This window comes from Eschrichtius robustus, chromosome 16, assembly GCF_028021215.1.
Source record: "Eschrichtius robustus isolate mEscRob2 chromosome 16, mEscRob2.pri, whole genome shotgun sequence".
NCBI classification, from domain to species: Eukaryota; Metazoa; Chordata; class Mammalia; order Artiodactyla; family Eschrichtiidae; genus Eschrichtius; species Eschrichtius robustus.
The window spans coordinates 717,893-740,446 of NC_090839.1; the positions used below are offsets into that span (position 1 = coordinate 717,893).

The 22,554-nt window shown below is 60.3% G+C and overlaps 4 protein-coding genes across 13 annotated transcripts in view; 1 reads left to right on the forward strand and 3 right to left on the reverse strand.

The window, feature by feature from the left end:
- Positions 1-907: 907 nt before the first annotated feature.
- On the reverse strand, positions 908-12,262 carry ZGPAT (zinc finger CCCH-type and G-patch domain containing). The gene is made up of 7 exons (XM_068566057.1): positions 12,179-12,262; positions 11,126-11,765; positions 3,110-3,243; positions 2,727-2,882; positions 1,949-2,068; positions 1,454-1,862; positions 908-1,331 (listed from the first exon to the last, which is right to left on the reverse strand). Exons 2-7 carry the CDS (start codon positions 11,707-11,709, stop codon positions 1,193-1,195), a joined length of 1,542 nt encoding a protein of 513 aa, XP_068422158.1. The 5' UTR covers positions 11,710-11,765; positions 12,179-12,262; the 3' UTR covers positions 908-1,192.
- A 96-nt stretch (positions 12,263-12,358) lies between these two features.
- Positions 12,359-18,104, forward strand: ARFRP1 (ARF related protein 1). 2 transcript variants are annotated; one of them, XR_011076996.1, is made up of 8 exons: positions 12,359-12,444; positions 12,954-13,047; positions 13,311-13,398; positions 13,605-13,687; positions 16,760-16,841; positions 17,059-17,124; positions 17,694-17,794; positions 17,863-18,104. XR_011076996.1 is itself a non-coding variant. In XM_068566058.1 (8 exons), the coding sequence occupies exons 2-8, from the start codon at positions 12,955-12,957 to the stop codon at positions 17,948-17,950; spliced, it is 606 nt and encodes a 201-aa protein (XP_068422159.1). In that variant the 5' UTR covers positions 12,359-12,444; position 12,954; the 3' UTR covers positions 17,951-18,104. The 2 variants fall into 2 exon arrangements, 1 of the variants encoding a protein (XP_068422159.1); XM_068566058.1 differs by having other exon boundaries at positions 17,054-17,124.
- A 1,564-nt stretch (positions 18,105-19,668) lies between these two features.
- On the reverse strand, positions 19,669-21,228 carry TNFRSF6B (TNF receptor superfamily member 6b). The gene is made up of 3 exons (XM_068525093.1): positions 20,804-21,228; positions 20,510-20,713; positions 19,669-20,093 (listed from the first exon to the last, which is right to left on the reverse strand). Exons 1-3 carry the CDS (start codon positions 21,198-21,200, stop codon positions 19,804-19,806), a joined length of 891 nt encoding a protein of 296 aa, XP_068381194.1. The 5' UTR covers positions 21,201-21,228; the 3' UTR covers positions 19,669-19,803.
- A 314-nt stretch (positions 21,229-21,542) lies between these two features.
- The window catches only part of RTEL1 (regulator of telomere elongation helicase 1), a 28,302-nt gene continuing 27,290 nt past the window's right edge, over positions 21,543-22,554 (reverse strand). For 6 of the 9 annotated variants that reach the window (XM_068525087.1, XM_068525086.1, XM_068525089.1 and 3 more), the window contains 3 exons: positions 22,344-22,481; positions 22,151-22,229; positions 21,543-22,027 (listed from right to left, as the gene is read on the reverse strand). In XM_068525087.1, coding sequence (XP_068381188.1) covers positions 21,841-22,027; positions 22,151-22,229; positions 22,344-22,481 — 404 coding nt within the window. In that variant the 3' untranslated portion in view covers positions 21,543-21,840. Of the gene's footprint in view, positions 22,028-22,150; positions 22,255-22,343; positions 22,482-22,554 lie in introns of all 9 variants that reach the window. The other 3 variants (XM_068525090.1, XM_068525088.1, XM_068525092.1) reach the window with 2 other exon arrangements.

Consider the following 22,554-nt stretch of genomic DNA (forward strand, 5'->3'; position numbering starts at 1 on the left):
GCTCTCCATCCCTCCCCTCCAACTGCCCCTGCCATCGGACGTCTGCTTCCTGGAGTCTTGGCACAGGTGCCGGAAGTGGGGGGCCAGCAGCATGGAGCTGTCTCCGAAGGTGGGGGCCAGTCTGCTCAGACCCAGGGAGTGGGCTTTCCTCACCAGAGGGCCCAGGTCCCAATGCCCTGACCTGGTAGTGCCCAGTCTTCCCAGACCCCTGCCCTCAGCTGCCCTAGGAAGGCACCAAGGGGCCCGGGGCCCTGGCCAGGCTGGAAGCCAGAGCCGGCACTCACCAAGGCTGGGGCTGGTGCGCCTCCTCCGCCACCTAGGGTGGCGGGCAGCTTGGGCACCTCGAGCCGCGAGGCCTCTGTGTCGCCCTCGGCCCAGCTCCCCACCTCACTTCCTGCCCGTGCACCAGGCCGCGTCTTCTCACGCAGCTGCCACGGCAGCCTCACCCACCTGCTGTGGCCCTGCCTGGGGTCTAGACGGGACTTGGCAGGGGTGTGCTGCGAGCTGGTGCTGATCGGAGGCCCTAAATCATGTTGTCTCCACCCACGATGCAGTGGGTGCGTGTGGGCGACAAAACAGGCGGGCACGGACCCAGGGTGCCAACACCCCCCGCCCCGCCGGGTCCTCCTGCCTCAATAACGGCGCTCCCTCTGGGCCCCGCACAGCCACAGTCTCCTTCCATCACCGCAGCACCGGGCTCACCCGTCTGCGGGAGTCAGGCAACGCGGGGGGCACCCTAGGCTGTGGCCGCGTCTGGGAGAGCAGCAGGGATGCCCGTCCTCCCGGGCCCTCTGCCTCTGGGCGGGGTGCTGGGCAGGACCCTCACCCAGGACCCCCCAGCCCAGCCCCGTGACCCAGTGCAAAGACCCCTCCTCCTCAAAGGCCCCACAGCCAGCCGAGCCTCCACTAAAGGACACTGCAACAAAGTCACTTTAATGTCCTTGTTCAGGAGACAGCCCAGGACACTGGTAGGTGGGCTCAATGGTCAAGGAAGTGTCAAGAAGGGACCTGACAGGGACCCCTGCAGCCTGTCTCCTCTCAGCAGTGACCACACGCCTGAGGCCGGCAAGAAGGCCAACTGTGAGGGCTGGCCCCTCTTCCGGAGGCATCCTAGCTGTCGAGCGACAGCTGGTCTTCCTGAGGGCAGCGGGAACCGGGGTCCCTGAGCTCTGTCCACGCCACGTGTGGGGCCCTAGAACTCGGTCATCTTCTTGTGGGTGTCCGCCGTCCTCTGTTCCCTCTGCAGGCCCGCCTCCTGGGCCCGGAGCTGCCCCAGCTGCCGCTGGGCTCCCGCCAGCTTCTCCTGCAGCTGGGCCGCTGTCACGCTGTGCCTGGGGAGGGGCCCGCCATTCAGCACTGCCCATCATCCTCCAGCCCCTCCTCAGACCTGGCCCGCCGCCCTCGGGTCAGGGCGAGCTCTCACCCAGGCACCACGGGCAGGGCCCACACGTACCGGCCAGCATTGCGGGCAAGGGCCTCCTGGATGCCCCGGATGGCTCGCTGGGTCTGCTCGATCTTCTCCTCCGTCTGGAAGAGCTGCAGGCTCAGGGCGCGCTTGGCACTCCTGCTGGCGTGGTACACCTCCTCGCCACTCCTCCTCCCCGGGGTCGCCACCCCCGCCTCCAGGGCCCCAGGAGCCCCGCCTTTCAGCTTCTCGTTCAGGAAGTCAAACACACTGCGAGACGGTGGGCGGCCCCTAGGCCCGCCCCCTCTGCCCCGGCACTTTGGGGGCCTGCTGACGCCAGCCTGGCCGCCCCTGGTCCTCTTCTGCAGGATCTCTGCGCACTGGTCCAGCGACTTGCCTCGCGGCAGCACCACGGCGTGGATGGGCTCCACCCGGCCCTCCGCATGCCGGCCCAGACCTGGGGGTACACCGAGCTGGCACTGCCACTGGACTCTGGGGCCGTGCTGAGGGAGCCCTTCGCCCCCCCGTGCAGCACACACTCACCCTTGCCAAACTCGTAGCCCATCTTGGCGAGGAGTCTGGAGCCGATGCCCCGCGTGTGCACCTCCCAGCCGGCGAAGGCGGAGCTGCAGGTCCCGGGGTCAGCAGCACCAGGTTCCACCACTGCAAGCGTCAGAGGGCAACAGCTTAACCCCGCTGCACGCGGGGCATCCTGGGCTCCGGCCAAGGTTAGCCCAAGAGCTCAGCTCTGGGCCAGGGCCAATCCCCGGCACCCCTGGCTCCCTGCCAGTTGCCCAGGGCTGTGTGGTGCGAACGACAGGCAGAGCCTGTGGCAGAGCCCAGCCCTCTCCACACTTCAGGGTCACGACCTGGTCACGTGGCGGCCCCTTTCCTATTCCCTGGAGGTGGGTGCCGCCGTTCCCCTAACAGAGAGCAGTACTCGCCTCTACCTGCCGGCTCAGTCCTCCCCTCCATCAGCATGGACAACTTGGCTAACAGATCCCAGGTGGACACCCCCCTGGGGGAGGGCCAGACACTGCTAGCCAGTTCCTCTGTCCACCCGCCAGGCCCCCATGCCCTGCAGGAAACCATCCCTTCCTGTGCGTCCCATCCACTCCTGTGGCTCGCGTGGGACTGTCATCATTCTGGGTTTCTGCATCTGTAGGTCTCCGGACCTGCCCCAGACCCATCACGCACCCTCTCCTTTCCCCTGCCCGCTGTGGGGGCCTCGCGCCTGCCCCCCGCCCCGAGTGCGTCCTCGCACTGACCACAGTATGGGACCCTGCCAGCCAGGAGCCCCTCGGGGTGGCAGCAGCCATACCTCGAGCATAGCTGGGGTCGTCCACGTCACTGCCGTCTGAGTCAGAGGACCCTGCGGGCTCCGTGCGCAGCGGGGGCAGGATGCTGTCCCCCTCCACCACGGCCTCTTTCAACAGCAGAGAGTCAAACTTGACCGTGTAGTAGCCGCTGTCCACATCTGGAGGGGCACAGAGGCAGCAGGGCAGTGGCCTCAACACATGGAAGGAGCCACTCTGGAAGCTGGGAGCAGGGTGGGGCCAAGGTCAAGGCGGGACCTTGCTCCTCTTGGGCGTGGGGTGGGATCCCAATGCCCGAACAGAGGAGTGGTCAGGCAGGACTAATTTGGGACACATGGGGAGGGCTTCCCAGAAAGGACCCCGTCAGGGAGGCCCCGGGCAGCCTCACCAGTGATCCGCGCTGGGTACCAGAGGCCATCCTGCCGCTTGGCCAGACACGCAGAGCCGGCCTGCAGGGAGCTCAGGTCCGGGTCCTGGAAGGGGCGCAGCTCATCCACAGAGACCACCTGCCCATGGGAGAACCTGCAGAGAGGGCCACAGGGATGCAGACTCAGATACGGCCACCAGGGCCCCATGAGCCGGGAGAATCCAGTCTACCTGCCTGGACACCGCCTGGACAGGGAGACAGACACACACATCTACATCCATATCTGCTGAACACACGTGTACATATGCCACACACACCCATGCACACACAACACACACCCACGCGCATATACACTGAACACGTGTACAAACACGCAACACAAACACCCACGCACACACACAATATACACTGAACACATGCGTACACATGTATGCACACAACCCATGCACACGTGTGCACATATACACATCCATGCCCATACATGCATATGTATACACACATGCACACACATGCACAATACACCCACACACATACATATACGCATGCATACATGTGTGCACAAACGCATACGCACACATGCGTACATGTGCACACACATATACACATGCACACAAGTATGCACACGCACACACACTCATGCACACGTGCACACACAAACATGCGTGCATACATACGTACACACACATATATGCACACACATGCACACTTACACGGTATACATAAGCACACACCTACACACGTATGCAATATACACGCACACGTGTATGCACATGTGCATAGATGTGTACATATGTGCATGCACACGTATGGACACACACACACTTGTGCTTGTGCTCTCACTCTCAGGATGGACCTGGGTACCCTGAGGACAAGATGCTTCGAGTTTCTCCCCAGCCATCTGGGCTAGAGTCATGTACACACAGGCACACACACGGCTGGTAGACATCCTTGTGATGAGAGCTCCCTGGCGCCTCTCCACCAGATACAACAGGTCATCAAGGCAAGTGTGTCTGCGTGCTCTCACAGGACTGAGTCCTCCCCAGCCAATTAGAAGGAGCTGGTTGTAATAGTGCTGCCTTGACTTCTAGATGTCAGTGAAACAGTGAAACCAAAATGAAAACCGGGAGAGAGGGGGTGGGGGAGGAAGTGGGAACAGAGGGCTGCAACCTTTAACTTTGCCAAATAAAGACATGAAGCAACCACGCACACATCTCCTGCTGTGCCCCCATTTCAAGGAGGAAGCGGTTCTAACCCCATGAGAGTAAGCGAAGATGGGCACTCGCTCCAGACACACAGCCAGCCCTGCCGTGGCTATCCTCCTAGGTGGAGCCCATGGGGAGAAAGGAGAGGAAACGAGGCATTTCAGTCACCTTCCACAAGCAGACAAAGGTGGCCTCGGATGCCTCCCTGGCGGGGTTCTGGCCAGTTCCTTCTCACCCCTGACTGTCCTCAGGCACCCAGGGTACCACCAACGGCCAGTGGCACCAGCAGCTGCAAAACTGGCCCACGTGTCCTGCAGTGGGCACGGTGCTTGAAGAGCCCTCTTCAACCAAGGAAAGAGGCCCAGACTCGGTGAATTTGGCCAAACACCCCCTCAACACACCCAGAAACCACAGACGCCAACTAAACCTCCCTGCAAGAATCTTTGGTACTCGTAGAAGCCGTAAAATTTGGTGTCCCCCTTAACCCAGCAAGCGCTTCTAGGGAATGACCCTAAAACAATAATGAAAGTATGTAAAGACTGAGCCAGAAGGATGTGACCCAAACATGAAAGACTCGGAAATAACCTAAGTTCCCAGCCATGGGGCGTAGTTAACGGCGTGTCCATGAAACGAATGTCAACCAAGAGCACAGGCAACCTGATCAACGGAATGAAGTGCACCCAGGAAGAGCCTCTCATACAACAACATTCACGCAAGACAGAGGAGGTGTTACCAACGAGGCAGGAAAACACACACTACGGATTTCATAAGGAAAAAATTTAAAATTAGTTTCCCATACAAAAAACCCCAACATCACCCCACTCGATCATCTGCTTCACAATATTCACGAAAATACACTCCAGAATAAGTAAAAACTTGAACCAGAAAACAAGCATTTAGAATGAGTATACACCACAACTCAGTTTGGTTTATCCCAGGAATGCAAGGGTGGTTCAACAGGTGAAAACCATTCAATGAAACAGAGCACATTAATAGAAAACCAGTTCGTCAACCGATATAGAAAAGATACTTGAAAAAATCCAACACCCTTACGTGTTAAAAAACACTCAGGGACTTCCCTGGTGGCGCAGTGGTTAAGAACCCGCCTGCCAATGCAGGGGGCACGGGTTCGAGCCCTGGTCTGGGAAGCTCCCACATGCCACGGAGCAGCTAAGCCCGTGTGCCACAACTACTGGGCTTGTGCTCTAGAGCCCGTGAGCCACAGTTACTGAGCCAGCGTGCCACAACTACTGAAGCCTGCGCGCCTAGAGCCCGTGCTCCGCAACAGGAGAAACCACCGCAGTGAGAAGCCCGCACACCTCAATGAAGAGTAGCCCCCTGTTCGCCACAACTAGAGAAAGCCCGAGCACGGCAATGAAGACCCAATGCAGCCAAAAAAAAAAAATAAAAACAAAGAAGCAAAAGTACCTCTATTTGTCAATGACATAATTGTATGTATAGAAAACCCTAAATAATCCACAAAAAAATCCTATTAGAGCTAAAAAATGAATTTGACAGTGTTACAGGATATAAAATCAACATTCAAAGATCAGTTGTATTTTAATACACTAAAAACGCACAATCTAAAAATGAAATTTCATTTACAGTAGCATCAAAATGAATAAAATACTTAGAAATAAATTTAGCCAAGGCTTGTGAACTACAGAACATTGCCGAAAGAAATTAAAGAAGACCTACATAATTGGAAAGAGATCCCATGTTCATAAATTAGAAGACTTCATTTTATTAGGATGGCAATACTCCCCACATTGATCTACAGACGCAATGCAATTCCTATCAAAATTCCAATCTTCTTTTACACAGAATTGGACAAGCTGATTTTAAAATTCATATGGAAATGCAATGGATCTTGAATAGCCAAAAGAATCTCGAGAAGAAAAAAAAATGTTTGAGGACTATGTACTTCCTGACTTCAAAACTTACTACAACAAAGCTACAGTCATCCAAACAGTATGTACTGGCATAAACACATCCAGTCCATTGGTGTGGACCAATGGACTGGATGAGAGAACCCAGAAATAACCCCTCACACACATCAGTCAGATCTCATCATGGGTGTCATGACAATTCAATGGGGAAAGGACAGTTCTTTCAACAAATGGTATTGGGAAACTGGATACCTACATGCAAAAGAATGAAGCTGGACCCTTACACCATTAGAGCATGTGATTTACAAGGGAAAAAATTAAACTTTTCAACAATATTTTATGTCAAAATGGAGTAAGTTGTATGAAATATTCAAGGAAAGTAATACGAGACAAGAATCTTATACAGTAAGTCCCCTACATACGAACCTTCAAGTTGCGGACTTTCAAAGATGCGAACGTGCCACTGCATGCCAGCTGTTGTACTGTACTACTGTGCTTTTCAAGGTACTGTAAGATTAAAAATGTTTTATTTTTTGTGTTGTTTTTTATGTATTTTTTTTTATGTACTTGTGTGAAAAGTATTAAGAGCCTATTACAGTACAGTACTATATAGCCGATTGTGTTAGTTGGGTACCTAGGCTAACTTTGTTGGACTTATGAACAAATTGCACTTACGAATGCACTCTCAGAACAGAACTCGTTCGTATGTAGGGGACTTAACTGTATTCAACAAACCTGCTCTTCAAGTATAAAAGACACAAACAGAACCTAATCAACATGCCAGATCTCCGGAAACATTATTCCTGTGAGCCCTTCCTGAAGAATCTACCAGAAAACGAGTCTCAGACAACCGAAATGCTAAAAAGACCCCAACAGATGGAATGATGGTAAGCATGAAATGCAAAGGTCCTTCTAGAACTAAGGTTGGGAGTAAAAGGGAAACAATGGCTGTAATGACCACAAGATCCAACAATGCAGATCTAGTGCAATCACAAAGACAGAGAGAGAATGTGGGTAGTAGTACATGTAAAAATGCTTTTAACAGTTTTCAGTCATCATAATTGAAGAATGAATGTTGTTATTCTGAGTGTCCTGTGTGTGTAAAATGGGATAAAACAAATTAGTTATGGGTCCTTTGGAGCCCATCATTCCCTATGTCCTTGAGAACCAGAGTCCTGGCGTAAAGAAGGAAATACAGATGTGATCCAGAAAAGATTAAGTAGAAACACTGCAGTCCTTAATTTGAATTGGAAGTATCAGTATAAATTCACAAGGTATTTGTCCTTAAAAACATAAGTATGTGGTATGTGTATATATACACTAACATGTACATTAGTGTGTGTCCACCTATATTTCCTAGCTCCATCTGCTGAAAAAGCCTACAGCGATGAACCAACTAGCAGCAAAGTGCGTCCCAGTGCCCCCACTGTGGGTTGTGAAATACCATCTCCCATTAAAAGAAACCAGGGCTTCTTGGAGACTTGGCTGCCTTCAGGTCTGGGGTAGGAAGAGTGCAGATGACTGTGGGAAACCCTGACTCCTGGGGCTGTGTCAAAAGGATGTGGGAGCCAACCTGAAGGAGCTCCCACTTGGCAAGGGTGAGACAATTTGAGTTTCAATAAAGATCAGAATCTCCGTGGACTGAAATTCATCAAATATATTTCAATCCATCAGTCCATAAGGATATTAAAATTTTTTTAAAAGCCAATTTATCACCTCAGGATGAAAGAGAACCAATTTGCTATCTTGGAAACCAAGAAAACAAAACAGGAAAGTCCGGCATTATCCTGCCTTTTCCATATGATCTGTACCACTAGGTAGCCAAATTGTAGACAAGGAAAGGCATCTCTCTATAACGTTCCGCTAGTAAATGAACTGACAGAATTAAAGAGCTCTTTTTTGCAATCCACACTGTATCAGTGGATCTCGGCGTTGAGCACCGTTGGCAGCTATACATCAGGTGCCTCCTGACGAAAGCACAACACCTAGAGACATGCCCAACTGGGGGTCCTGAGTGTGACCAGGTCCCTGGATCCATATGCCAGCCTGCGGTGAACACAGGAACATGCTGGGCTGCACCAGGGCGCTCGATGACGATCAAAGGGTCTGGTCCTTCAACAGTGAAACTGTGAGGCCAGGAAAGGCGGGGGGGGGGGGGGGGGGGTGCAGACACAGCAGTCTTAAAAAGTGAGCAAGATTAAACTACAACGTTTACACCCCTGCCGCACCTGAGTAACAAGCAACAAAGAACACAAGGAAGTGATTATCTTAAAAGTCGGGAGAGTGCTTTCTTTTGGAGGAGGGAGAAGGCCATGTTTGGGCTGAGGCAAACAGAGGGGCTCCTGGGGTAACTGGCAAATTTGTAGTTTTGATCTGAGCAGCGAGTACTAGGGTGTTACAATGATTCCTCATGCTATTTCTTTACTTCCTCTGTCTGATTTTACTTTACAATAATAAGACAAAAATTTGAAGTCCACTGTGTCCTTACTACATGTTAGCTACTGTTCAATATTCTTTTACTTCTATCAGCGCATCCCGTTCTCCCAACAACTGTGAGAGACAGCTTCATCTCTGTTTTACGGATAAGGATATTGAAACATAGAACGATGAAGTTAGAACAAATGTACGAAAAAATGCTCAATCTTGCTAATAATCAAGGAAATACAAGTTCAATCAAGATCACCTCCCCAGCTCTCAGTGGGCACGAATTTGCAAGTAAGAGAACGTGACCGAGGGTGACTACGGAGCAGACCAGGGACTGGGAACCGCACGGCGCACAAGGACAGAAAACGCGCGTGTTCTCCACACTGCTACACACCGGGGACATTCTCACCAGGGACAAAAGATGTGCACTAGGATGTTCACAGCACGTTGTTTGTAATAAATAACAACTGGGAAACTGGACTTCCCTGGTGGCGCAGTAGTTAAGAATCCGCCTGCCAATGCAGGGGACACAGGTTTGAGCCCTGGTCCGGGAAGATCCCACATGCCACGGAGCAACTAAGCCTGTGCGCCACAACTACTGAGCCTGTGCTCTACAGCCCACGAGCTACAACTGCTGAGCCCGTGTGCCACAACTACTGAGCGTGTGCTCTACAGCCCGTGCTCCGCAACAAGAGAAGCCACCACAATAAGAAGCCCGCGCACCTCAACGAAAAGTAGCCCCCGCTCGCTGCAACTAGAGAAAGCCCGTGCGCAGCAACGAAGACCCAATGCAGCCAAAAATAAATAAATAAATTAATTAATTAAAAAAACAAAACAAAACTGGGAAACACCAGAAGGAGACAGAATAAAATGTGGCATATTCATGAGGAAAGTAACACAGCAGTTAAAATGCACAAAATAGTTCTATAAATATCAACGTGGACTTTTCTCACAAACACGCTCTGTGAGAAGAGCTGCAAAACGAAGCATCCTGCATGCTAACCATTTAATTAGAAAATAAGGCACAAATTATGTCCTATCCACAGATACACGTCTATAAAGGTCTCATGTACACTAGAGAGAAACACACCACAGATGTGACAACGAGCCTCCCAAGAAGGGGAGGGGACTGCGACAGAGTGGTGGGTCACAGGGTGCTGCAACACTGTCTATTTTATCTTTAAAATAAAATTTTCAGTAAGTAAATTTTAAAAATCCAAAGCAAATTCAAGAAGGTAACTATGAGACCCTGGAGGTGGTGAGGGGCATGTTCGCGGGCTGCTCGGGCCGGGCCTAAAGCTGACGGCAGGCGGCAGCGGAGAGCACGGCAGAGGGGAGCCGGCTGCCTGGGAGGCCCAGCGGCCACAGCAGCCACACGGCCTACCTGGCGGGCCTGCTGCCAGGGGAGTTAACACGCATGAAACCCTTGGAACAGTGCCTGCCCAGAGGACGCAGCACAGAGACACGTTAGTTCTCATCCCCACACAGGACATGGCACAGGGACGGGGAGGAACCCTCCAGAGGGACCAGTGACAGAAAGGATGGAGGGCTCCCTCCTCTGCTCCTTGACTGTGTGCTGGGGATAGGGGTGCGCCCACCCTGTGGAAGCTGGAGGAGGCTGATGACTGATTTGCTGTGCACTCTCCTGTATGCACGCTACGCCTTTCACAAAACTTACAGAGAAAGAAAGGAAAAAAGGGGGAAATGTAGCAAATAAGACTTTGGGCCCAGCAAGAATCTATAAAGAAATAAGACAACGGAAGAACTGAAGGAAGTTACCCTGGACTATTGGCTAAAAAAGAAAATCATCTACTGGAAATCTCTGTAAGTATTCTTTGCAGAGAAAAAGTAAAAAGAAACAAAGTTAAAGTCATGTGTTTAAGCAAAAAGCAACATCATTACAACTGTGGAAATTTGAATAGAAACAAAGTATTGCTGTTAAATTCCGTAGGTGTGACGACGACATGGAGATAGTTTTTAAAATAACACCCTTATCACTTAGGTTAGGGTGATATCCTGAAGTACTTAGAAGTGAAAAGCCCAGTAATTTCTACAACTTGCTTTAAGGTAATCCAGAGGCAGGAAGAGTTGCAACAAGACTGGCACGACCTTGATGCACAATGACGCCTGCAGCTGGAGCGCGGGCAGCCTGTACACTACTCCCTCTAACTTCGTATGTGTTTGACAACTTCTATAATAAAGCTTCTATAATAAAAGTAAATTTTAGAAGTTTCATTCTAAAGAATAAAACTGGTGATGGGAGCGGGGGTGGGGGTGGGGAGTCCATTCTTTTCAACATCAGCCCTTCCATACTTCTTCATCTACCCGAGGAAAATCCAAGTAAACACCTAAACGAGGACACTGCCAGAAAAATCTCCTGCCCCCCAAGTTCTCTTCCTGTCAGCACTCTGCTGGGCAAAGAAGGACAAAACTTCAAAGCCCAGAGGGCCCACCTAGCCCCTGATCCTGTCTGCAATCCACCCCCCCCACACCCCCAGGGGCCCCAGGAACCCAGGCCTTACCTGCAGCTCTCCTGGAAACGGCACTTCCCCTCCAGGAAGAACGGGCAAGGCTTCAGGGACTTGTGAGTGGGGTAGAGATAGAGTACGCGCACGCCCGGGGAGCCGTCATCCGCCTCCTCGGTGCCCACGATCATGGCGTTGTGATACTCCAGGGTGCCCCAGGCACTGTAGTAGGGGGCGTTCACCTTCCTCCCACTCAGCTCTGCCCCGTCCTCGTCCTCCCCCTCGTCCTCCTCCCGCCCAGGCTCCGTGGGTCCTGGCCCGGTCTCTCTCATAGGAACAGTCTCCAGTTCCGCCTCGGGGGCTACTGGCACCTCCACTGCCTCCGCAATGGCGTTCTGGAAAGCCAAGTACTCAGCATCCTCCTGGGCTGGGCGCTCTCCATCCAGCGCCGCCAGCAGCTTGCTCTTCCTGACGGACACCAGGCTGGCCTCAGTGAGCTCGATCAGCTCCTTCAGGTCCCCCTGCAGCTGGCGCAGGTCTGCCAGCTCCGAGGGATCCAGGCCAGCACCCAGAGCCAGCTCCACCTGCTGCAGCTGCACGTCGTAGGTCCGGAGGGCGGTCTGCAGGCTCTCCTCGTCCATCCTGTTGGGAGGGGCCGGGTCCCTGGGTCCTCAGAAGGGAGGCGTGGGAGCCAGAGCTGCGGGGAAGAGAAGCCGAATGAACCCGGGACCGGCCGTCCCCGCGAGGCCGGCACTGAGCGCTGGCCAACCGCCGCCCTCGGCGGACAGCCTGCGGAACCGTGAACCGCCCTGCCTCCCGTTTGGGCCGAGAGAAGTTTCCAGCTCCGAGAAGAAGAGCCAGAGCCAGCCCTTGGCCGCTGGCCTCACGGCCTCCGCTCCATTCCCGGGAGCTGCCGTCAAGTTCCTCCGGGGTCTCTGCGTCCCAGCCCAATGCCCCCGACCGGGCCCACTCCCCGGGCCCCGCGCCGCCCGCCCCCGTTCGGCCCGCCACCAAGGGCCCAGGCCACGTCGCCCAGACCCCCTCGCCCCCGGCCCGGCCCTCCTCTGCGCCGTCTCCCGGCCGCCGCCACAGACAGCCTGCCGGCCTCACCGGCCAAAGCCGCCCGGCGCCCGCTTCCGCCCCCGCAGCCGACAGGCACTTCCGCCCGAGCGCCGCCGCCGCCGCCGCCGCCGCCGGAAGTGCCTGGCGCGGGGGCCGCCGGGACGGCTCCGCTCCTCCCCGGGTGGCCAGCCGTCGTCCCGTCGGGCGCCACGCGGGGTCAGCGCGGGGTCAGCGTGGGGTCGGAGGGCCAGGCGCGCTGCGGTTCCGACGGCTACCCGGCTCCCCGGCTCCGCGGCCCGGCCGGGCGGGCGCAGGTAAGTCGAGGCGGGCGAGCGGAGCTGGGCCCGGGCCCGGCGGCCGGTCCGCAGTCTGTCCGCGCCGCCCTCCACCCGCACACACGCGCCCCGCCTCTGAGAGGCGCCCGCGGCGAGCCGGGTGCGAGGCGGGCGGCGCGCGGGGAGACCCGAGCGGAGCGAAGCCCGAGGGAAGCCCGGGCTGGGGAGCGGGGGCCGCGCTCGGGGTGAAGCTGGGCGGGACGGGCCGCCCTCTGCCTGCGAGCGGAGCGCCCTGGCCGGGCCGGGAGTGGGAGCGAGGGCGCCGGGAGCTCCGGGCCGATGCGGGAGCAGTTGCGGAGGCGAAGGCGGCGGCGGCAGTGCCGGGCTGAGGGGAGGCGGGTCAGGAGGAACCCCGCTCAGAGCTCCAGCTCTGAGCGGTCAAGCGGGCAGACAGACCCTCTGCCCGTTGTGGGGTGCTGGGGGGGGGGTGCTGGGGAGGCGCGGTGCGGGCCGGTTCGCCCGTGACCGATCTCGGGTTCCCGGGGCAGGATGTACACGCTGCTGTCAGGCCTGTACAAGTACATGTTCCAGAAGGACGAGTACTGCATCCTGATCCTGGGTCTGGACAACGCCGGGAAGACGGTACGTGCGGTTCCGTGTCAACACCCTTACTCCCCCGCTGCCCTACGGTCTTGTTGGTTTTATGCTTTTAGCTGCATGTTCTGTGCCCAGGTAGGATCCGAACTTCGTTTAAGGCTGTGGGACAGTTACCGCTAGCTACCTTGAAAGCAAAACTTTGTTTTGTTTTGCTTCGCTTTAAAGGAATAGGCCCAAGTAGGGGTATTTGTGAAGCAGCCATGAGAATTCTCCCAGCTCTCATCTCACGCCTCTCTCTCTGCCTTTAGACCTTCTTGGAGCAGTCAAAGACGCGGTTCAACAAGAACTACAAGGGGATGACTCTGTCCAAAATCACTACCACTGTGGGCCTAAACAGTAAGGGCGTCCTTTAGGGCTGTGGGTTTGGGGGCAGAGCCCTGAGGATGCTGCGGTGTACGAAGGCCGAGGGTGAGGCCGCTGCTCCGGCTCCCATTGGCCCCAGCGTCACGGAGCGCCGGCACCGCCTGCTCCTCCCGGGAGAGCTGGGAGCCCGTGTGTCAGGGACCAAGGCCACAGCCTCACCTGTCTCCTTTTCTCCCCAGTCGGCACTGTGGACTTCGGAAAGGCCCGCCTCATGTTCTGGGACTTAGGGGGGCAGGAGGAGCTGCAGTCTTTGTGGGACAAGGTAAGATGGGCGGATGCCACATAGACTCCCTGGCCTGCCTGTCGTGCCATCTCTCTAGCTGGCACCGTGGTCTCTTCCTCCCTTTCCTCAGAAGGCCTGGCACTCCCCTTCTCTCCTTCCTGTTGCTGTTTTCCACCACCCACCTGGTTCCTGAGGCTCGCCTCCATCCCAGTTCCCAAGTCACTCTCCCCAGGAGCAGGGACAAACTTGGTTCCTTTTGGCTTAGAGATTTTGTTGCTAATCGGAACAGGACGAGACGAAGAACGGTCGAGGAGCAGATGTGGGGGAGACGCAACGCCTATTTGGTGCTCAGCTGCAGCACCGGGGCCTGAGTCTCACCTACTGCGTCCTCCCTCAGTCCTAGCTTAGGACCTGTCCTCCGTGGTGGCCCCTTCCCCATCAGGGGAGGGTGTCCTCCACGGTCCACAGCACGTGTCTCCTCTCTCGAGGTAGGTTTGAAGCGTTTCTGAGACCTCAAGACTGGAGTCGGCCTTCAGCTCAGCCTGTGCCAGGCACTGGGGTCCAGTAGAGAACAGGGCAGGACAAGCCTCTTCCCTCAGCCCCCTCCCAGTGGATTGGCGTGGCGGGTTTGGTACAGCCTAGTGCCGGGGGCACAGACAGGCTCACCCTGATTCTGGGGGCAGATGTGCCCATCCCAGCACTTGCCGGTGGGTCAGTGCCCTGGTCTTGATTTCTGGTTTGACCCCAGCAGCAGGTACCTGGTCACTTTTTCCTTTTTCCTCCCAAAGTGTCCCCCCCATCCTGACCTCCAGCCAAGAGGACAGGTTCCATCCTGCAGCCAGAAGGTCACTGACAGGCCCCCTGTGGCCATTTAAGTCGGACCAAGGCAGAGCCACGCTAGGGGCTGTCTGTGCAAACTCTGGACTCACACGGGGAGTGTGAAACAGGTCCTGACGTTCTGTCATAGGCCAGGGTTTCGGGGGCAGATGCTGCGGCAGAGGTTGGGGTGCAAGTGTATGGGGGGGGACGTGGGCCTGGGCAGGGGCGGGGCCGCCTCAGATGCCGCCCCACGTCGCGTGAAGCTGGGACTCCGTCCCTGTGGCAGGTCACCCCGTGGGCTGCCCTGGGCGGCTGTGACACGGTCAGGTGGCTCTTTATGGGTCAGAGTGGGTCTTGCAGGAGCCAGCAAGGGGATCTGCACCAGGTGCACTGCTTGTCACGGCAGCCAGGCCACGGCCGGTGACAGGTGCACCTGCACACACACGCCTCTGGTTGGGGACCGGCCCCTCCTGAGGGAAAGCCGGGTTGGTCGTGCCCCCCATCCCCCCACCAGCTTCCACGTCTGTTGGTGGCGTGGCCTCGTTGCCGCATCACGAGGGGCTGAGCCCCGATCGCTGAGCCTGCCGTCTCGGAGGGACCCTGGGCTGCTCGCGTGCTCCGCGACTCGGGTGGAGTGGGTGCCCTGCCGCCTGCCTGTGGCGTCAGGTGCCCCTGCCAGGGTGGGCGCCCTGCTGGCCCCTGTGAGCAGGTAGCATGGAGGTGACCACACCCCTATCCCCAACTCTGAGTCACCAGGAGGGGTGGAAAGTGGGGCTCCTGCTCCCCCTCTGGTTCTGAGACGCTATGTCGTGGCGGGCCCCCCGCCCCCGTGCCATCCGGCACGGTCTGGCGGATCTTCACTCGCGCGTCCACTGCTCTCCGTCTACCCCACACCTCCGCTCGTGCCGCACGCTGCTGCTCACGGGTCTGTGCGCGTGCCAGCCTCAGGCCAGGTCTGCGGACCAAGCAGACCACCTGGCGCCCTGCCACAGGGGTGACCTCTGGCCTCTGTCCCTCCCGGCCACAGCCGAGAGCCCTCCAGTGCGAGGCCACAGGTGACACTACCATCAGGGCCTGGGCACGGCGGGTGCCGCGGGCTCAGGGCAGCCCCTCGTGCTCCGGGTTTGGCTCACGCTCAGCCCCAGGGGTGCCGCTCCTATCCCTGCCGCTGCTGCCTGGCCGTCACCCGATGCCCGAGGGCGTGGCGGTGGACCTGGCCCCGTCTGCCGGCGCCCCGTCTGCCGGTGCCCGGTTGCACACGGATTGAAGTCCCCTGCCACCACAGGGGCCCCAGGGGCAGAGCGGTGATTCCCTCACTGGCTCGCTGCAATCCCCACGCTGTCCCCTCCTGCCTCGGAGGCCTCCACGGTCGGGCCGCAGCTCCTGGCCCTGCGTCACCCAGCAGGCTGGCCAGAGAGGCCCCGGGTGTGGGACACGCGGTCTGCAGACCCGGAGGCCACCCGTGTCGGGCTTCCTTTTCTGTAGCGAGTGTAGGTACAAAGGCTTGACTTGTACTGGGAGGGGGGTGGTGGTGGCGGGGACAAGTTGGCGTCATGCCCTGTGGGACATGTGGGTGTTCCGGATTCCTGGGCTCACGCTGGGCAGGAGCTGGAGTGGGCGTGGGGGGGGGGGCGGTCACCTGCTCTGCCAACGTGGGCACTTCCGTGCTCTTTTCTGATCGGGACAGAAGGCTGACTTGCCAGGCCCGTTTCGTGTGTCTGTCCTTTCCCAGGGGTGCTGCCGTTCACCCCCCATAGCTCTCCCCGTACCCTGGGCTCCGGTGGTTTTAAGTGTCGGGGTGGCTCCTGTGTGGCCGCTGCTGGCAGGGAACCCAGGGCCGGCCGCCCTCCCGGCCCCGGTCCAGCCTGCAGAGCTCCGAGCTCGCTGGCGCTGGCTCAGTTGTTGGTTCTGTCCCGCGCAGGGGACAGAGCTGCTTTGAATGTTCTGGACTCGCCCCTCGGTGGGCTTTCCGTAGCTCCCCGATGGCAAGCCGCCGCTGCCCCCACCCCCAGGTCTGCTGAGACCCCGAGCCCCATCCCTTTCCCTCTGGCCGCCGTCAGGCCAGCAGGTGTGGTCGGGTCCTAGGAGCGGAGGCTGAAGTGGTGTTCGGAGCACAGCACCCGGCAAGTGGGCGAGGGAGGTGGCAACCCCAGCCCAGGGGGTCTGGGGCGCCTCTCCACTCTGCCCTACCTCCCCGCCCCCAGGAAGCACCCCAGAAGGGTCTTCCAGCTGGGGGCTGCCTCGAGGTGGCCGGGTGCCCGCAGCTCAGCACCCCGTTCTGCTCCCGCCCAGTACTACGCGGAGTGCCACGGCGTCATCTACGTCATCGACTCCACGGACGAGGAGCGGCTGTCCGAGTCCAAGCGAGCATTCGGTGTGTGCGGCTGGCCAGGCCCGGGAGGCGGGGAGCGGGTGGTCCTGTCTGCACAGCCCGCTTCCAGAGCTGGGCTTGGGGGGGAGGGCGGCGCCAGGTCAGGAGGGCCCCGGCCGAGTGCGTCCACACTTGTAGGGGGTCCGCGAGGGCTTGGGGACCTCTGGGCAGAGGCGGACAAAGGGCGCTCACTGCCGCCTCTCCGCTCGCCCCAGAGAAGATGGTCACAAGCGAGGCGCTGGACGGTGTCCCCATCCTGGTGCTGGCCAACAAGCAGGACATTGAGGTGAGCCCCTGGGCCCGGTGGGCCCCACTCCCAGGGGACAGGGTGCCTCTCCCAGGGGAGGGCCGCTGCCTTTCTCAGACACCAGAGCACGGCTGCCCCGGGGGCAGAGCCCCTCCCCCACCCCAGGCCTCTGGCTGCCCTGCTGCCAGGGACCGGGAGCCTCCTGCTGGGCAGACCCAGGTGAAAGCTCTGGAAAGAAAATGCAGAGGGACCAGGGTGGGAGTCAGCCCTGACCCCGATCTGTCTGCTGCCCTTGAGCACGGCACCTGTGCCGGCCTCACCCCCTGGGACCACTGGCCAGTGGAGGTGCAGCGGCCATCCGCGTGGAGGGGGCCCTGAGCAGGCCAGTGGGGCGATCCTGGAGCATCTCGGTCATGGCTGCCAGGGTGCGTCTCAGACCACCACCTGCTTCCCTGTAGACCTTCCCTGACACCTGCTCCTCTGAGGCTGCTCGCCAGGCAGGACCCTTCCTGGACAGAGTAGCCCCAGGGTGCCCCCCGCAGCTCTAGGAACTGCCCTGGGGTGGGGCCGGGCCTTGAGACTGATCCTCACGGCCTCGCCTCCCCCAGACTTGCCTCTCCATCCCGGACATCAAGACTGTGTTCAGCGACTGCGCCTCCAAGATCGGCAGGCGTGACTGCCTGACCCAGGCCTGCTCGGCCCTCACGGGGTGAGTGGGGCTCGCCCTGGGCGCCGGGGGCCACGGCTGGCCCCGCCTCACACCCGCTGTCTCCACAGCAAGGGGGTGCGCGAGGGCATCGAGTGGATGGTGAAGTGCGTCGTGCGGAATGTGCACCGGCCGCCGCGGCAGCGGGATATCACGTAGGCACAGCCGGCCCAGGGCGCCCACCGCTCGTCCCGAAGAGCTCCTGCTGGCTCCGCGCCACTGATCCCCCTGGGGGCTGGGTTGGCTTTGCCTTGTGGTGGTTCTACTTGCTTTGTTTTTCTTCTAAGACAAACTTTTCTCTGTATCCAGAAAAGCGTAGGCATCCGGAGGCTTCTGCCGAGGGGAGCTGGGGCGGCGGGGACCCCACCAGACCCCCACATCGGGCCTGGACCCCGACCCCGAGGCCCAGTTTGGGGGCCCCGGGCAGGGTGAGGCCTTGGCAGGCCACCACTCGCTTTGGAGCTGCTGTCCAGCAGGCCTGCTGGCCTGGACCTTCGTGGGGCCTTGTGTGGCAGCTGCTTGGAACTGGGTTTTTCCAGAGGTGTGGGGCCCTTCACAGTGCCCAGGGTTGCTCCATGCATCGTGCCCACGGAGGGGGCTGGGGGGCCATGGCTGTCCTCAGCCTCTGTCCTCCCTGATCCTGGAGGCGGGCTGGGGGGCTGGTGTCACCTCGAGGGAGACCTGGGCTCGCCTCCGTCCTTGTCCCGATGCAGCCTCAGGACGGGGCAGGGGAGACCTGCCTGGGAGGCTGTGTGCCCCCGCCACTGGCCCAGCCACCTTGTTTTGATCCCCAGCAAGGACGGTGAAGCTAGGCGGTTGTGCTGGGGGTGGGCAGCCCCCCCCCCCCGCCCCCCGCAAGCCTGCCTGCCACCCACCTAGGATGACCGCAGTTACCACCTGGGGGGTTGGGCTGGTGGTGTGCTGGGCCTGCGCTTCCAGCTGGCGGTGAAGGGCGGGGTCCCCCTTAGGGCTGGGGCGAGCCATCTAGAAATCCTTTTCCAGGCCTGTGTCCAGGAGCAGAGGCCCTCCAGGCAAGTCTGGTCCTCAGGACCCTCCCACACGGCCCCTGCAGGAGCTGCCAACCCCCCACGAGCCTAGCCGTGGGTGAAAGAAATAAAGACAATTGGAGTGGCTCCTGTCCACCGTTCCTCCAGAGGCCTGGTGGCTTTGTGTCTGAGGGTCACAACCCCAGCTGCTCTCCCTGATGGGGCCCAGGAGGAGATGCTGGGAAAGGGATGAGTCAGGGCTGGGGATGGGGACCAGCTGCAGCTGATGTGAGTCATGGGGGAGTGGGGGGCTGTGACCCTGCCTCCCCTGGGGCCCTTCCTGGGGGTCAGGCAGGGGGCTGCCAAGCCAGGACTGGGAGTCGCCCTGGATTGATGAGTCAAGCCCTCATCCAAGCCTGCCCCAGAAGGGAAAAGCGACGTTTCCCAGAAAGCGAGTGAGACACGCTGTCCTACCGGGAGGTCTTGGCTGGTCCCTTGCTGGGAAATCCCCTGCTGCTTTGAGGGTGGAGCCCAAAGGAGGGGTAACTTGAGGGGGACGCTTCTGGTGCCCCAGGGCGCATGGGCTGGCGGGTTGACCACTCCGGGCTGGCTTCTGTTCCACAGCGAGAGCCCGGGGACTGGGCGACCCTCCCTCCACACCGTCCTAACCACTGAGAGCACAACTGGGGCGGGGAGGATCACGCAGTGAGGCCTGGGGACGGCTGCCACCTGCTGTCCCCGTCTCCCACAACCCTCCCCCCATCGAGGGTCTGTCCCGGTGGTGGTGGTGGTTGGGGGGGGGGGGGGGCGGAGGCAGCAGGCCGCGCCCGGGCAGCCCGCCCAGGTGTCCCCTGCCAGGTGTGCCCACCGCGCGACGGCCAGACACCACACTCGTTTGCCAATCGGCTTTATGAAAAGTAAATTTAACGCCACAGGGGCCGGGTCCAAAGCCTCTTTAGGTGCGACTTGGAGGCCGCCCACGCGGGGGGGCTCGGGCCGGGAGCGAATAAATAACGGGGAGGGTGCTCAGCGCGTGCGGAGGAAGCGCTCGCGGACGCTGCGCTCCAGCCCGGACAGCCTGGCCGCGCGCAGCGCCCGCGGCAGCCACGCCCCCAGCGTCCCGGGCCGCGCCTCGCGGAGCTCCGTGAGCTGCCGCCACAGCCTCCGCCGCAGCGCCGCGCGGTCCTCCCTTTGCGGCGGCGGCGGACCCCGCGCCCCGGGGCCCGCGAGCGCCTGCTGCAGCCGCTGGAGACTCCTGGGAGAGATGTCCTGGAAAGCCACGAAGTCGACCACGGCGCGCTGGCACTCCTCGGTCCCTGCGGGAGGGAGGGGCGAGGGGGTACTCGGTTAACTGCCAGCGCGCCGTGCGCGTCCCTCTGCGCCCCGCGGAGACAGGACCGAGGGATCCCCGCCCGCTAACGAGTGGGTGAGGCGGGAGCCGTGCTGGAGGGTCCGGGGCGACCGCGGGAAACTCGGCCGGCAAGGAGGCGGGTCTCGTGGGCCGATGCCGGGGGTGGGATGCGACGTGAAGGGGACCCGCCACGTTCGCTGCCGTGCCCTCCCGCAAGCTGTTTAAACCCTCGGAGCCTGTTTCCCAACGTCGGCGGGAAACGGCATCACCCGCCAGCGCTGACGCCCTCAGCCAAGTGCATCCCCTAGGCTGGCCCCACCACGCTTCCGGAAGCCCTTCCCAGGAGCCCACCTAGGCCTCTGCGCCCCCCGCCCCGCTCACCCAGTGCCCCCGGCTCCAGCGAGCCGAGCGGGAAGCCCGTGCAGTTGGTGCACAGGGCATCGTGGGACGGGGATCCCGGCACGTTAACGGCTAGGCCCAGGGCCGTGCAGTTGCGGTGGGGTTGGCACCGCTCCGAGCTCGAGCTGCTGGCGGAGAAGGTGCCCGGGGAGCACGGTTGGCACTGCGTGTTCTGGCTGGGGGTGCCTGAGGACGAACGGGGAGGCCGGGGTCAGGAGAGCCGGGTTGGCTCCGTTCGGCGGAGGGCCCGGCGCCGCGGCCCCGCCCTGCACCCACCGGGGGCGACCACGCCTGCGCCGGGCGGGCAGAGCGCGTGCTCCAGGCAGAAGCCCGCGTGCGCGAAGAAGCCGGGGAGACAGCGGCAGGCGCGGTTGTGGGTGGCCCCGCACGGCCGCGCCTCCTCCTCGCGCTCCCCGCAGATAACGTTGCAGTAGCGGCAGCGCTCCAGGTAGTGCCAGAACTGCGTGTAGTGGCGCGGCGGGCACGCGCCGCACGTCGTGGGGCTGTCCCGGCCGCAAGGTCGCTGCACGAAGGTGCCCGGGGGGCACTTGTCGCACGCCAGCCACTCCCCCGTCTCCGCGTCCCGCCACGGGTAGGTGGGCGCGCCCGCCGCCGTCCCCCGCGCCGCGAGCGCCAGCAGCAGTGCCAGCATCGGCCACAGCGGGGGCCTCATGGTCTCGCTGGAGTGGCAGCGGCCTCCCGGGCCGCGTCCTATAAGGGCTGGCTTGGCCACGCCCCCGCGGAGCCCCGCCCCGCCTGAGGGGAGCGGTCGGCCACCTGGGGGCCCAGGCTTTGACCCCTCCCTCCGCAGAGTCCAGTGCCAGGACGGTCCCGTGCGGGCCCCCAGCACCACGGGCAGCTCCTGACCCCGTTACCAGGCCCAGCAACCAGCGGGTGGAGGGGGCAGCGGCTCCCCCTCTGAACAAACCAGGTGCGAGGGCGGCTGCCCAGGCGCCTCCTTCCTTCCAGGCTCCCCTACCCCACCACCAAGGCCAGGCCACACAGACTGCTTCCCAGCAGTGCCAGCAGCTTTATTAGACTAGAACCCTGGCCCTTGAGCAACAAGCAGGTCCCTGGAAGGTCCCCGGGACAGAAGGTGCGGGGCTCCCCTCCTTCCTGCTGGGGCTCCACCCACAAGCCGGCGGCCAGGGAAGTTCTGGGGAAGCACCTTCCAGTGGACCCACCCCAGACCCCAAGGTGGCCTCGGGGCCTCTCACAGGGGGCCGAGATCCTGCTGCCGTCTCAGAGGTTCCCCACGGACACTGGACTGGCCTCCCCGCCAGGTGCGCCCGTGGCCAAGGGGTTTCTGGTTATCAGGCCTGGCCCACCCCCAGCCGACAGGCAAGTGTCCAGGCTGCGCCCCAGGCAGGAGCAGCCTCAGCCTCCGCAGACCCTGCAGCGCCCAGAGGGTCTCGACGTTCACTGGGGCTCCGGCCAGAAGACCTGCGTGAGGCTCTGCTTTCTGGTGGCAGCATGGCAGGCTGGGCACGTCCTAGAGACCTGTGGAGAGAGGGCGCTGGACACACCTGCCAGACCCAGCCCCGCAGCCCACCATGTGGGGCAACGCCCAGCAGGCCACGTCCATAGGGGACACGGCCGGGTCCACAGGGTCTGGCTGCCGACCTGGAGGTGCTGTCGCCAACAGGCCCGGCAGCAGTGGAAGTCGCAGGAGGGGCACTGGAAGGGGACCACGTCCTCCGCCCTGCAGCCAGGACACACCAAGCCCACTGCAAGGGGGCTGACGTGAGCGCCACGGGCCTGCTCGGGCCGGGCCCCCACTCCCAATGGTCCCTGCAGCCCCTCCCACGAGACCTACCCCACTCGGACTGTGCCTGCCCGCAGGGGGCAGGGGGGGGCCGGCCGGGAGCCCCCGCCCCCCGAGCCGGCCTCCGCGTAAGGAAGGAGGAGATCTTGCTCTGGGTCTTCCCGGGGGGTTTCTCTGGCTGTGAAGGGCCTGGAGACAGGAGGGAGTGAGTACGAGGGGTGCCTGGCACTTCCCTGCTGCCCACCTGCCCACCTGCCCACCC

What these genes read in the sequence shown, in the direction of transcription:
- ZGPAT (XM_068566057.1), bottom strand. Translation starts at nt 11,709, where the DNA reads ATGGACGAGGAGAGCCTGCAGACCGCCCTCCGGACCTACGACGTGCAG. An exon ending in GTACCCAGCGCGGATCACTG is followed by an intron (nt 2,883 to 3,109) that starts GTGAGGCTGCCC and finishes GTGCCCCTCCAG; the next exon opens with ATGTGGACAGCGGCTACTAC. An exon ending in GGGCTACGAGTTTGGCAAGG is followed by an intron (nt 1,863 to 1,948) that starts GTGAGTGTGTGC and finishes GTGTACCCCCAG; the next exon opens with GTCTGGGCCGGCATGCGGAG.
- ARFRP1 (XM_068566058.1), top strand. Translation starts at nt 12,955, where the DNA reads ATGTACACGCTGCTGTCAGGCCTGTACAAGTACATGTTCCAGAAGGAC. An exon ending in TGGACAACGCCGGGAAGACG is followed by an intron (nt 13,048 to 13,310) that starts GTACGTGCGGTT and finishes CTCTGCCTTTAG; the next exon opens with ACCTTCTTGGAGCAGTCAAA. An exon ending in GCCTGCTCGGCCCTCACGGG is followed by an intron (nt 17,795 to 17,862) that starts GTGAGTGGGGCT and finishes CTGTCTCCACAG; the next exon opens with CAAGGGGGTGCGCGAGGGCA.
- TNFRSF6B (XM_068525093.1), bottom strand. Translation starts at nt 21,200, where the DNA reads ATGAGGCCCCCGCTGTGGCCGATGCTGGCACTGCTGCTGGCGCTCGCG. An exon ending in CGCAGGCGTGGTCGCCCCCG is followed by an intron (nt 20,714 to 20,803) that starts GTGGGTGCAGGG and finishes GTTCGTCCTCAG; the next exon opens with GCACCCCCAGCCAGAACACG. An exon ending in GCTGGAGCCGGGGGCACTGG is followed by an intron (nt 20,094 to 20,509) that starts GTGAGCGGGGCG and finishes TCCCTCCCGCAG; the next exon opens with GGACCGAGGAGTGCCAGCGC.